The 13,026-nt window shown below is 38.0% G+C and overlaps 1 protein-coding gene across 2 annotated transcripts in view; it reads left to right on the plus strand.

Moving 5' to 3' along the window:
* LOC111566195 (GRAM domain-containing protein 4-like) overlaps positions 1-12,688 on the plus strand; it is a 24,110-nt gene extending 11,422 nt beyond the window's left edge. Inside the window, exons 11-20 of one of the 2 annotated variants that reach the window (XM_055009189.1) lie at positions 185-256; positions 347-390; positions 501-610; positions 2,457-2,611; positions 2,835-2,852; positions 4,903-5,050; positions 6,106-6,199; positions 7,352-7,442; positions 8,585-8,653; positions 9,498-12,688. In XM_055009189.1, coding sequence (XP_054865164.1) covers positions 185-256; positions 347-390; positions 501-610; positions 2,457-2,611; positions 2,835-2,852; positions 4,903-5,050; positions 6,106-6,199; positions 7,352-7,442; positions 8,585-8,653; positions 9,498-9,608 — 912 coding nt within the window. In that variant the 3' untranslated portion in view covers positions 9,609-12,688. The remainder of the gene's footprint in view (positions 1-184; positions 257-346; positions 391-500; positions 611-2,456; positions 2,612-2,834; positions 2,853-4,902; positions 5,051-6,105; positions 6,200-7,351; positions 7,443-8,584; positions 8,654-9,497) is intronic. The other variant, XM_023266668.3, reaches the window with a different exon arrangement.
* The last annotated feature ends 338 nt before the right edge of the window (positions 12,689-13,026 follow it).

The following is a 13,026-nucleotide window of genomic DNA, read 5'->3' on the forward strand; positions in this document are numbered from 1 at the left end:
GGAGCCACATGAAACCCTATCTCCCAAATGGACAAACAGCTCCATCTGCTGGACAACTCACTGCATGTTCAGTAAAACAGAGGAATTATACTTAATTGTGTATTGCCAGGGTTTTCTATAATATCAGGTGTGATGTAGCTGGCCTCAGTGTTTTATATACTTACAGCTCTATCTTGATTACCAGGAGCCTCCGAAAGAAGACCTCACAGTGTCTGAGAAGTTCCAGCTGGTTCTGGATGTTGCTCAGAAAGCTCAGGTGAGACAAGATGGACATTCAGAGGCTTTAAGTCACAGCTGATATCTCTCATCACATTTTATTTAGTTTTTATTTATTACATTGCTGCAGAATCTGTTTGGGAAGATGGCCAACATCTTGGAGAAAATAAAGAAGTGAGTTTGCCACACACACTTCTTTCCAGTTTGAACTGATCAGAACTATCAGTTCTATGCACCAAGTTGCCTAAAACACTGTGTGTTTGTGTGTCTGTGTGTGGACGCAGTCTGTTCATGTGGGTTCAGCCGGAGTTGACTCAGAAGCTGTACGTTGGTCTGTGGGTGGCCTTCATATCCTCGTGCCTGCTGCCATTCAAACTGCTGGGATTCATCATAGGTACGTCATATATTAATATACAGTTTTTCGTTGTAGTGTGGCCCTCCAATGTAAAATCTCCATCAAACTACTACTACTAGGTATCTGCAAGAAAAAAACCAAACAAAATCGATGGTAGAAATGCAGCTGGGAGCTCTCCAATCATACAGACAGAAAATTCTACGTAAACATAAACTCCACACACTTTGTGAATCGGTGAGAGATCAATAAAGCTCTTAAAAATCATAGTTTATCTTATCTACTCTCAAAGAAATGAGACATCATACTTCCTTAACTTAGTTATGTCAATCGGTCTCATGAAACTAGGTTGAATAAATGGGAAAAAGACTAGTAAACTAATTATTACTACATCTTTTTAAGTAAATCTTAACAAACTGTCTTACTTAAATACTTCATCATACAGTTATGTTGATTTTACTAAAGACAGTTATGTTAAATGTAATGATTGTAATTGTCCTGATTTCAATAAACACAATTATTTTTAATGGAATAAATACAGTTATGCTGAATTGACTACACACAACTATTCTGAAGTTACGCAACACAAGCAAGTTGCATTTATATTGTAGTACTTCACTGACTGTACTAAACATGACTCCATCTTACTTGCTCTGTCAATGTGAGTAATTTTTTCGGGGTTTTTTTTGAGAAAAAAATTGAGAAAAAATAAAAAGACAAATGTACAAATACTGATCAAGCTTCAAAAACATTACTCTTGGTTCCTTTAAAGTGCACTACTCATGCATGAATATCATTGACTTTAAATGAAATAATAGCTGAAAATAGGGCTGCAGCAAATAGAAATTATTTTCATTATTGATTCGTTTTATTTTTTTGATTAGGCCATTAATCATTTTCAAAAAAACTGTGAAAAATGAGTAAAACTTTCCAGAATACAAGGTGGCATCCTCAGACTCCTGTTAAATTGACCGTCCAAAACACAGAGAGCACACTCAGCAAAGCATGACATTTTGTGGGTCGCTGCAGCCCGATTTGACTCCACCCAGTGAAATAAATGTGTGAGTTTTAAAATGATTTCAACACTAACAGTAAATGTAGATATTGTTAACAATAATCCCTGCAATAATATAAGCAAAAAAAATGTGTTTTTTTTAAATTTTATTTTTAAAATCTTGAATCCACTTGTTGTTCTTATCACACTGTTCTATAGTGTACAAGCTGATTTGTATTGTTTATATACGTGTTGCCTCACACCTCCACACTCTAAATAACATATGTAAAATGTCTTAAAAGCGTAGAACATGGATTTTATATGCCACGTTTCTGTTGTTGAAACATTTGCCTCGATATAGGCTGTGTGACTGCTTACGTCTTGCTTTAGATCTGTATTTTTTACATTTTGGCAAATTAGTACCATTGAATCTATGCTGAAGGAATTTTTAGCAGCTCCTGTTTCCTGTTTTAACATTGTACTGGCAAACATCACTGGATCACTGCAGAAAACCTTTAAACTCTGACGTTTTGTTATGATTTCTAAGTGGATTTACAGACATGCTTACCGATGACCAGATAACGCTACCAGTTTTTTTTTTTGGTCTCAGTGCATTCTATGAAAACCAAGTAGCAGGGACTTGCTAGATTATGTTTTCATGGAGGGATTTTTGACCATTTCTGTGGGAAGAAATACTCCAAAATACAATGACAGACTCACAGGCAGCTTTGACATATTATCATCTTGTTGCACGTCAGCAGATTGACACAGACAAAGTGATCATCTGACCGAAGTCATGTCTGTGCCCAATATCACACAAACTGTGGATGAATGTTACTGAGTGCAGGTTTAGCACTGCTGAGTAAATCTGACTCGAGTCTTTTTCCTTTTCAGGCGTGTATGCAGGTATCAAATTCTTCATCATCGATTTCATCTTCAAGAGTTGTCCCAAGCTGAGGCAGCGCTACGACACCCCCTACATCATCTGGACCAACTTACCCACCGACCTGCAGCTGAAGGAGCGTAGCAACACCACGCTGAGCAGACGGGTCAGTCCAAACCCTGAGACACATCCACACACAGCTAACAGAGCACAGCGCCAGTCTGAAGTCAATCAGTGTACTGTTCGATTCATCTGCGAGTTACATGACAGCAGGAATTCCTTCATGTGCATCTTTGCCAGCACATCAAACCAGCACAGACTGGATCAGTGTGTTACTGGCTCCAATTTCTTGGTTTGTCTGAGCTGATGTTGGTGTCTTTCTCTCTCAGCTGTCTGAGTGTGAACAGGTAGGATCCTGCTGTGTGTGTGTGTTTTATTTACAGTCACGGTGTGTGCTGTATTTAGAGATGTCATCAGCTGTGACTGACATCACTGAATGTAACCAATCAGCTGCTGTTTTACTTCTGACAGAATCAGTAGTGATTGTCTATCTGTCTGTCAGCTGTAGAGGAGACATCCCCACACCTCCTAGTCAGACTATCAGTACAACGTGTCCTGATCTCAATCCTGCTTCTCTTTAGATTGAAATGACCCCATGACCTTTCCTCGTGCTCCACCCTCAGGACAAACGTAGGTTAGATTTCTCCTGAATTTGTAGATTTTGATCAAATTTGCACAGATTTTTGCCTGTGTACATAGATGTTAGGATGCAGCTGTGGCAAGACCTGATGCCTAAGTCCAGGTAAGGTAGGATTCGATGAGTCAAGATTTGTCTTCTTGTTTTTATTGAAGATTTCCTTTAGCCCAATCAGTATTTAAGACTGATGACAACTGTATATTGATATTTACATTTAGTGCTAACACGAATCAAATCATGATTTGATTAGATAGTTTGCCAGCATTAATTTTCCTTGCACAATCCGTAATACATATAAATGTTTTGATAACATTTGTAACACATATGCACTGAACTGTACAGTTCACACTTGAAAATAAACTAGTCACTATGTCTGGTGGACAAAATGTTGGAGTCAGTAGAGCGCTAACGTATCTGATGACATATCTCACTCTTCAAGCTGTTTTCATTTTCATACATGATGTTCCTGACAATTCCGATTCATCCATAGATATTATATTCTTAATTTTTCATTTCGTCGCTAACCTAAAATTTTCTGGTTGGATTCTACTTTCATGCTCCTAAAAGTTTAAGTTTTTTGTCCTAAAACACATATTCACAAATAGAAGTAAATTGTCAGTAGAACAATTAAAAATCAGTCAGCCAGGGTTTATTTCTAATCCTATTGTAACAGTATTATAGAAAATTATCCATCTTGTTTTCAGGGTGGTGCATCCCCAAGTCTTCGGTCTGGTTCTCATTTTAATTCCCCTTTGACCTTTCTTCTATCACCACCTCAAGACAATATTTTTTTAAAACTGACATTTTTCAAGTTTATATCAGAACTTAATTTGTTTTGTTAATTTTCAGGTCAAGTTTTACGCCAATATTTTTCCCAAATGGAGGTTTTAAACTACATGTTTGTGCTGGTTCTGTTCTCCAGCACAGGACAAAGGTTACAGTTTCATCACAGAGAACATACACAGAAAACCATTACACTTTTTCAACGGTGAGTCGCTGCAGCCCAGTTTGACTCGTTCCAAAGTATGGAATCACCCAGGCAATTTCATGTTTTCCATGAAAACTTACACTTTTATTCATGTGCTAACATAACTGCACAGGGGTTTTCTAATCATCAATTAGCCTTTCAACACGATGAGCTAACACTGTGTACTGTTAGAACACAGGAGTGATGGTTGCTGGAAATGTTCCTCTGTATCTCTATGTTTATATTCCATTAAAAATCAGCCGTTTCCAGCAAGAATAGTCATTTACCACATTAACAATATCTAGACTGTATTTCTGATTCATTTAATGTCATCTTCACTGAAAAAAATGCTTTTCTTCCAAAAATAAGTACATTTCTAAGTGACCCCACACTTTTGAATGGTACTGTATCTGAGTTTTAAAATGAGGAACAAATCTTAGCACTAACAGTAAATGTAAATGTTGGCCAGCAGTAATCACTGCAGTCACAGAAGCAACTTCTTTCCTCCAGCCCACCCATGTTCAGGACAAAGGCAGCTTATACTGTCTGAGATAATCACTGCAGCGACATTACCAACAACACAGGAACGGCATAAAATCATAGTTATCATAAACACTGTGGCCCAGTTCGTCAAACAGCTGTGAACACACCCAGACAGATGAGTTGTCAACTCAGCTGTGTAATGCTACACTGCTACATTTGACTGCATTGATGCTAAGGATGCTACCACAGCAGCGCCTCTCCTCCTGCCGATGTGCTGATCTATCACCTGCTCCTTTGTCCACCTGCTCAGGTTCCTACGGCCGGGGGTCGAGGCAGCGTCACTGCAGCGGCTCCTCTGGGCGTCAGCCGGGACGAGGACGGGGGACGATACTACAGCACCAAGAGAGGAGCTTTTCACGAGGTGTTCAACCTGCCGGAGAGCGAGCGTCCTCTGACAGGTGTGTGGGGGAAGGGGGAGGCGGTGCTTGAAGTCAAAGAATTTAGTTTTTATCCTATCATCTTTGTCTTCTTGATTTAAGAGTCCTTTAAATGCAGTTTGACAACTCCAAGCAGCTGTCATGTATCTTTTACCCCTGAGCGGCTTCTGTCTAGACCTGATTGGTGGAGTGCTGATGAGACGGTTGTCTCTCAAGCTGGTTCTCCATCTCAGCTGAGGACTCCTGAAGCTCTGTTAGAGAGAACATTGGGATGTTGATCATCTCCCTGACAAAAGACCCTTCTTGCTTGGTTCCTTAGTTTGCCCGAATGACAGTCTCTAGCATGAGTTTAGATGGTTGAGGACATTCAGCCCAGTGTTCTTCTGAAAGCGCTCAAAGCTTCAGAAGTGGTGATGTCATTGTCTCGTTGTATGTCTTGCTATAGTTTTATCATAGAGGTTTGTAGAGACTTCCTTGGACTTTATGGCTTCAGTGAGAAGTGTGGGATTTTTTTTTTTTTGCTTTTTGGCTGTAGAGAGAGCGAGAAAAGTGGGGAAATAGAGAAGGGGAATGGCATACAGCAAAAGACTGGAAACTGTTAATTTTAATTAAACCTTTGATGCATAGTGAGGGTCAGGAGATACCCATTTTCCAGTGGATTTGGGTCACTTTTGACCCATATTCTGCATCATAAGGGTTAACAGCATTGTAAAGGGCGCAAAAATTGAATGGGTCTGAATGCTTTCCAAAGCAACAGCCTGTGTTGTATTTTAAATAATTAAGACAATTTCTCCATAATCAGAGTAACCTTTCAAGCTTTAGAGCGGAACTCCTGTCTCTTTAAAGTTGTCTGATATCATCAAGTTTCTATTATACATGGAACCTCTGTGGCAGCTTGATGTTTGAACCTGGTCCTGCTAGTAACAGTCAGCGTTGTAGCTGAGTGCAATATTTATTCAGTTAACGTGCTGTCTGGAGATTTATCTTCACTGTAAAGGTCTAAATGCTTTCCTAAGGTCTTCATATTGTCAGGAATTTAACTGTTAATATCGGGAGTGTTTTAATAATTGTTTCAGTGTGTGAGAACGGCTGGCGCTGCTGCCTCATCAACAGAGACAGGAGGACACCGACAGACTACATCCGCAACGGAGTGCTGTACGTCACTGAGAAGTAAGTCCCCCACACATTATGTGAAGTATTGCTTAGGAATGGTTAATGGAAATGGCAAAAACTAAGATTAAAAACACCCAAAAAAACTCTGCAATTCTTCAAAAAAGCTTGTTTGAAATGATAGGTGCCATTTTTGAAAATGCTAATGTGAATAGTGGAATTGCTGCACTCAGTATAGCAGAAATTAAGCAATAGGAATTCCTTTATTTGTGTACGCTGTTGGTTTTTCGTGGTTGCAGGTAAGGGTCTGCTGTCCACGAGTTATGAAAAACAGACTAAAAAGAAAGAAAATCAACTCCCTCTTCCTGTTGTAGACCTTATTAGACCTTGTAGTAGAGCTTGTAATAGGGCTGCCAGTAAACACAGTTTGAGATTGAGAAAAAGAAGTCTGGGAAGGAAAAATCCAATTTGTTGGAGTTTGTTGGAATATTGGTTAATTATTAAGTGGTTGCTCAGCGTGAATCCATGACGCTGAATAAAGCTAGAAATATACTGGTATGTAACAAAAGCCTCCCTGCTGATAGTGAAGACTGTAAAACATTATGACATACTGACAGGACTCTGAGCTTCCAAGAAGTAATTTAATGCTGTTATTAAAGGTGTTTATTAGCAGTTGCAGAGAAGAAATGATTGTGCACATGATGATACTGTATGCTAATAAATCCTTAAACTGAGGAATGAGGTGGTTGAAAAACTTCTTTAACAGAATTCTAAAGAAAATGTTAAAGCACTGATAGTTTAACATACAGTGCCGTGCAAAAGTATTTGCCCCCCTACAGAAATCTTCTATTTTTGCATATTTATCACACTTAAGGTTTCCAGATCATCAAATGAAATTTTCAGCTGTTGCCAAACACCTGGCTACATTTCAAATCATTTGCTTTTTCTTTCCAGTTGAAATACATACTGCAGCTGTCCTTATAAATACAGAATTAGAATTAGAATGGCTTCATTGTCATCATACATGGCATGACGAAAATATAAATAGCTTCCGCTGGACGGTGCACAACAAGCAATAACAGATAAATTATCAATGTTATGTTTGCTGCAGTATGCATACAATTGGGATATACTGCTTCATCTTAATATTTTGCTGTCTGGCATACTGCGGTTGTATGATAGGAGTTAACAGAGTCTTCTGTGTCTCCTCAGTTACCTGTGCTTTGAGAGCTCCAGCTCCAGGTCGGGATCCTCAAAGAGGAACAAAGTCATCAAATTGCTCGACATCACCGACATCCAGAAGGTATGTGTCGGCTGCAGGAAGATGATACTTTAAAAAAAGCGATATAACATTGTCATGTAACATTATATATTCCGTTGGATTTGCTCCTGCTGTTGATAATCATCAGGTAAAGTCTAATTTGTGTCCTGCTAGTTTCTGGATGTGATCTGTCATTGATTGTCTTTGAGGACTGACTTCCAAATTCTGAGACAATCCAGCTCCACTGCAGCAGCTACTATCATAGTCAATCCACAGCTCGGCAGCAAGTCCTTACACAATCGCTGTTCTTTTTATGTTCATACATTCAGATGAACAATTTCTTCTAATGCCTTGTTGGTTCAATTCATAGCCCTTTTAGTTCTCTGTAGTGTTTGATTGTCTATGCTGCTGTTATAAGACATGTGACACTTAAGTCATGGTGGTTTAACCTTTATGGGAAATTGTGTGTTTTAAAGATCACTAAGAGACAGAAGAGTAAAATACACAACAGTGTTATATAGTGTTTTAAAGGTACCTTTCTTGTGTAGACGTGTCAAATGAGCCACATGACCTAATGCTGAAAAAGTCTTTGTTGAAGGCAGGAATTTAATTTATTAGCGTAGTTACAAATGTGGTATTTTGAGCAAGAAAAGCACTCAGAGAGCGCAGTGCTCTGCCAAGGCTGCTCAGTCGTACGAATTCCGACAGATGAAACCTTTAAAAAATTAGCGGTCCGCAGCGGTTGATTTGTAGTAGGATTGCAATCGTGACTGTCAGCAGGCAGCTGATGTAGTGTTCTCTGTAGTCATAGTTACAGTGACGCCGTTCCGCTATCTCGCAATGATACAGAAATCTTTAAGAAATCTGTGGATCCAGACTATAAGCTGCATCACTGCCAAAATCTAATCACTTGGTCCCTGACCTTCCCTGAAAATTTCATCCTAATCTGTGAGTCCGTTTTTGAGTAATGTTGCTAACAGACAGACAAACAGACAAACCAGTGACAGTCATCACATAACTTCGCCGAGGCTCTGCCTTCTTGGCGGAGTAATAAGGCAGGCCCTGGAATTCTGGTTACACTTCAGCTGTCTCTTGTGTGGTGTTGTAATCTTCTGTAACGAAAGGTGATGCTGATTAATTAAAGTTAGTTTTAATGTGAACACTGTCTTCTCTGTCCCTCACAGTACAAAGTTTTGTCAGTGCTTCCAGGATCTGGGATGGGTATCTCCGTAGCAACGCCGTCCACCCAAAAGGTAAGAGCTCAGAGAATGGGGGCTTCAGAGACACAGTGGAAACAGCAGAGTCTTTAATTTGTAGTGCAACTAGTCAATACCACATGGAAAATCAGTCATATCTTCACGTAAACCTGGAAATACCCGAAATGTTTGAGGGTTTAGAAACATTTAAAACACAAATGAAGACGAAATATTTCAGTTCTCTATTTCTAGATCAGAAATTAAACTGAAGCAGATTGATGGCTTTGTTAAATGCTAGAAAAGGCTGAAAAAGTAATCAATACATTTAAAGATCAATACATCAAACTTTATTCTTTGAGACATAGAAAAGCATCGTCACCACAGATACAGAATTTGCTAAATATATAGCACAGGATTGCCGTCAACTGTTAAAAGAGGCTGTCTATCAGTGTTTTAGAGGAGGAGGATTTTCTTAGGAGGGAACTCTTGGAGTGGACTAGGACAGGGCAGCATTTCACAGTAGATGGTGGAAAAAAAGTTTGATTTGCTGATGAATTCCAATGCAGATTTGTGGCAGTAATAACAGAGGGCTGTGTGTAAGAAGACCAGCAAGAGAGAAAATGATAGCGCACTGAATCAAACTCACAATGAAACATGTTGGTGGTGACAGGCCAAATACTAAAAAAATATTTAGTCATCCGTTTATCTGTAAAAAAAAAAAATTTAAAAAAGGTCTAGAGGAGTAAAAAAGTACAGTAGTTATTGTTATTTTAAGTCACATAAAAGAGCATCTACCTAAAATTGTTCCTACTTGAGTAAAGTGTCCCTGCATTGACAAAAACTCCCTCTTTGTTGGTGTTGGATCTCGTGTTCTTCTCCTCTGTCTGCTCTGCTGTTACAGCCGATGGTGTTCGGAGCGATGATACACAGAGACGAGGCATTCGACGCCATCTACACTCAGTACATGAAGATTGTTACCATCGCTACAGCCACCAACCCAGAGACACAGTAACTCCTTCAGCAGAGGGCAGCTTTAACACAAACACTACAACTGCTACACTTCATTCACCAGTGGCGTCTTCAAACTGCTGCTGACTTCAGTTTCAGCTGCTGGTATCCTGATAGTAAATCAGCTGATTCCACCCAGACACTGATGTCTTGACAGAATCAACCAATCCAAAATCAATCGCTGTTCCTGAATAGTTTTACAGAAAACTGGACATCATGCTTGAGTGTTAGTTTACCGTCAGTTCACAGCTATAAGCTGGTGGTCAAACAACAGCCGGAACAAACAAAAAAGTAGTGTACTCTCCAGTTACATCTACTTTGCTCTTATTTGATTGATGATAATGCAACTCCGCTTTTTCTGTATCGATATTATATCAAATTAAAAGCTGCTCAGGGGGCTTACTTAGTGGGATTTAATCTGAGAAATTACCACCACTGCAGCTCATCAGTCAGCTATGTTACATGACTAGTTGCAGTGCGTGTAACTCCCACTGAGGTATTCTACACCAGAAAGTTAACTTCACAGTGTAGGTGTGCTGAAATGGTTACCGGACTAACCAAAATTTTGATAATATATCAACAATTTGGGTCACTTATCAGTCAAAAACTGAAATTATTATCTTCCTGCAGCTTTACCAATGTGAAGATTTGTTACTTTTCTCTGTTTTGTATATCACTGTAAGCTGAATATCTTTGGGTTTGGGACTATTGATCGCACAAAAATGAGTGAGAAACTGGAATGGACATTTTTCATTATTTTCTGATGTTAAATAAATAACTAAGCAATTAGTTGCAGCTTAACAGTCTACTGCACACATCACAGAGGTGTGAAACAGCAGCCCAGGACTGTACACTATAAACTATTATGCATTTCTGCCTACGTTGACGTAACCACTGGTGTTACTTCATAATCCTCTCGCAGATAGGCAGCCTAAAAGCTGGTATATTTCGGAAAATAATCATCACGGAAAGGCATTTTACATGTTTTTTGTCATTTTTCATAACAACAAAAAACATGAGAAACCAGATGAAAACCGAAGGACACAAAGATTTGTCTTGCTGTTGTCTTTTGTCAAAGATGCGTAACATTAATGGCGTGAGAATATCAAAAACAATTTACAACTAAATCAAAATGGAACTTAAAAGACCGATATAGTGAGAAATGTCCATCAGATGTTTTGTTTAGTTTGAAACACCAACTTATTCAGACCAGAAAGGAAAAAAAGCAGCATTTTCCTTATTTTAAAGAAGCTATAATTTTTTTTAACTTTCTGAAAATTCATGCCAAGAAATTCATATAAGGCAGAACATTTAATTAAATATTACACTCTTATTAGGTGAACATATTTAAACCTCATTAATGTACATTAGTGTCTTCAGGGAATTATACACCTTCATTATATGGCTCTGTATTGTATTACTGCAGCTACGCCTTACTGTCAGTTCATGTTACAGTGCATTTTTTATGTGATGGTCTAAAGTGTTTGTATTCTAAATGAATGTTTAACAACTATTGTATGTGAGACGTTTAATTAAGTGGAAACCACAAATTCCAGCTGATCTTTTATCTTATTTTTTCTCAGCTGAAGGGTGAAGCTGTAGCTAATGACACAGATATGAACTGTAAACCTTTTGACATTTTGTCTCATTTGTTTCTGCTTTCTCTTTAGTTTTCTTCTATAATCAGTATGCCACGGAAAACTAAAAAACAAAACACAAGCTACATATAATGTACTACCAGTCAAAAATTTGGACACACCTTCTCATTCAGTGGTTTTTATTGAATTATTTTGTACATAGTAAATCAATACTGAAGACATAAAAACTATAAATGAATACATATGGAATTATGTTGTAAACAAAAAAAAATAATCTTCAGTATTAATCTACAATATAGAAAATAATACAAATAAATAAAAAGCATTGAATGAGAAGGTGTGTCCAAACTTTTGACTGGTAGTGTATAACTATGGAATGCAACAGTCCGAAATGCACATTTTTTCTAGCTTTTTTCTAGCTTTAGCTTTCTTTCAGAATATGCCAAGAAGTAGTTTTCATATTTCTTTTTTTTAAGGCTATTGACTAAAACTAAAGTTTAAAAAGAAAAAAAAACTAACAAGGAAATACAATTTAGCTTGTGTTTATTCACTAGTTCATTTTATTCAGCCCAGAGGTTTCACTGAATAAAAATGAATCACAAAAATACTCATTGTTGCTCTCTGCAGGGTGGGTACTTCTGAGTAGCCTTTTAAAACACTGCTGTCTGCTGAGCGACATTTTTTCTGCCCTCACAACGTCCAATCTTCTCTTTTATTTGATGGCACAAATTAGCCAAATATTTTTTTGTCCATGACAAACATGCTATACAGGTTTGTCGGCTTTAAAATGGTGTCTCTGCTCCTGCCGACCTTTAACTGTGTTTTCTGTTCAGTGGAACATGTATCTGAAGTTGGTCACACCAGCGTTTATTACTTTTATTGCCCATCAGATTTCCTTGATTTCACTGACTGATTACAAATGTGACCTTTTTGATACTGATATTAAACCGTCCAAAGCGTGGCAAGTTGTTGTTTTATTTAAATCAATCTAATCATAGAGCTAAAGTAAGAATAATATTTTGTCTTTTTTTTCACATATAAAATTGCACATGAAGTCAACTGTTTGAATAAATTGTTCTATGTGATCAGCATATCTAAAGCTCTATCATTGCCAAATCTTTTCCTCTTTTGTAGTTTTTCCATTTTGTTTCTGGGCAAAAGGTTTTACTGTTCTCATTTTTGCAAAATTGATACCAGTTGATCATGCCACGTTGCCTCATTTAGCTATTTAGCCGTTGTGTGTTTTCTGACCTGTCTTTGCTTAATGCAACTCATTTTCTTTGTGGTTTCTCAGGTTTCATTTTTGTGTTGTGTCATCACTATCAACATTTCTCCGTTGAGTTATTGTGTCTTTTGGATGTGAGGGTTTTATTAAACGGTGTAATTGTACAAATATGTGTAAACTTTTTAAATGATGTTGTTTCTGTTGTTACAATGTGATGTACATTCTTTTTTTATTTAAGTAAAATCAAATATCCTGTGCTAACTGTATGTTGTTGTGTCTATGATAAAGACAAAATGTATATATATAGTAAATGTTTCTTTAATTATAGTTTCGCACAGCTGGACCTATCTCCACAGCACCGTGTCCAAGCTGGAGAATGGTCTGACTGCACCTGCTTATGTTTCTGCTTTTTTGGAAAGAATGCTCTGACTTGTTTGTATTTCTTTAAACCAATTGTAATCGTGCTCTGCAGAGCTAAGCCAAAGATACCTTAGTACCTCTGCAATATAGTGACAGGGGAGTTGTTTTGGGGCAGCATTTATGTGCAGAGAGATAGTGCTATCGTTATGATGACTAATTCACTGAAATGACCAAGCGGG

This window comes from Amphiprion ocellaris, chromosome 3 (assembly GCF_022539595.1).
Source record: "Amphiprion ocellaris isolate individual 3 ecotype Okinawa chromosome 3, ASM2253959v1, whole genome shotgun sequence".
Classification (NCBI taxonomy): domain Eukaryota; kingdom Metazoa; phylum Chordata; class Actinopteri; family Pomacentridae; genus Amphiprion; species Amphiprion ocellaris.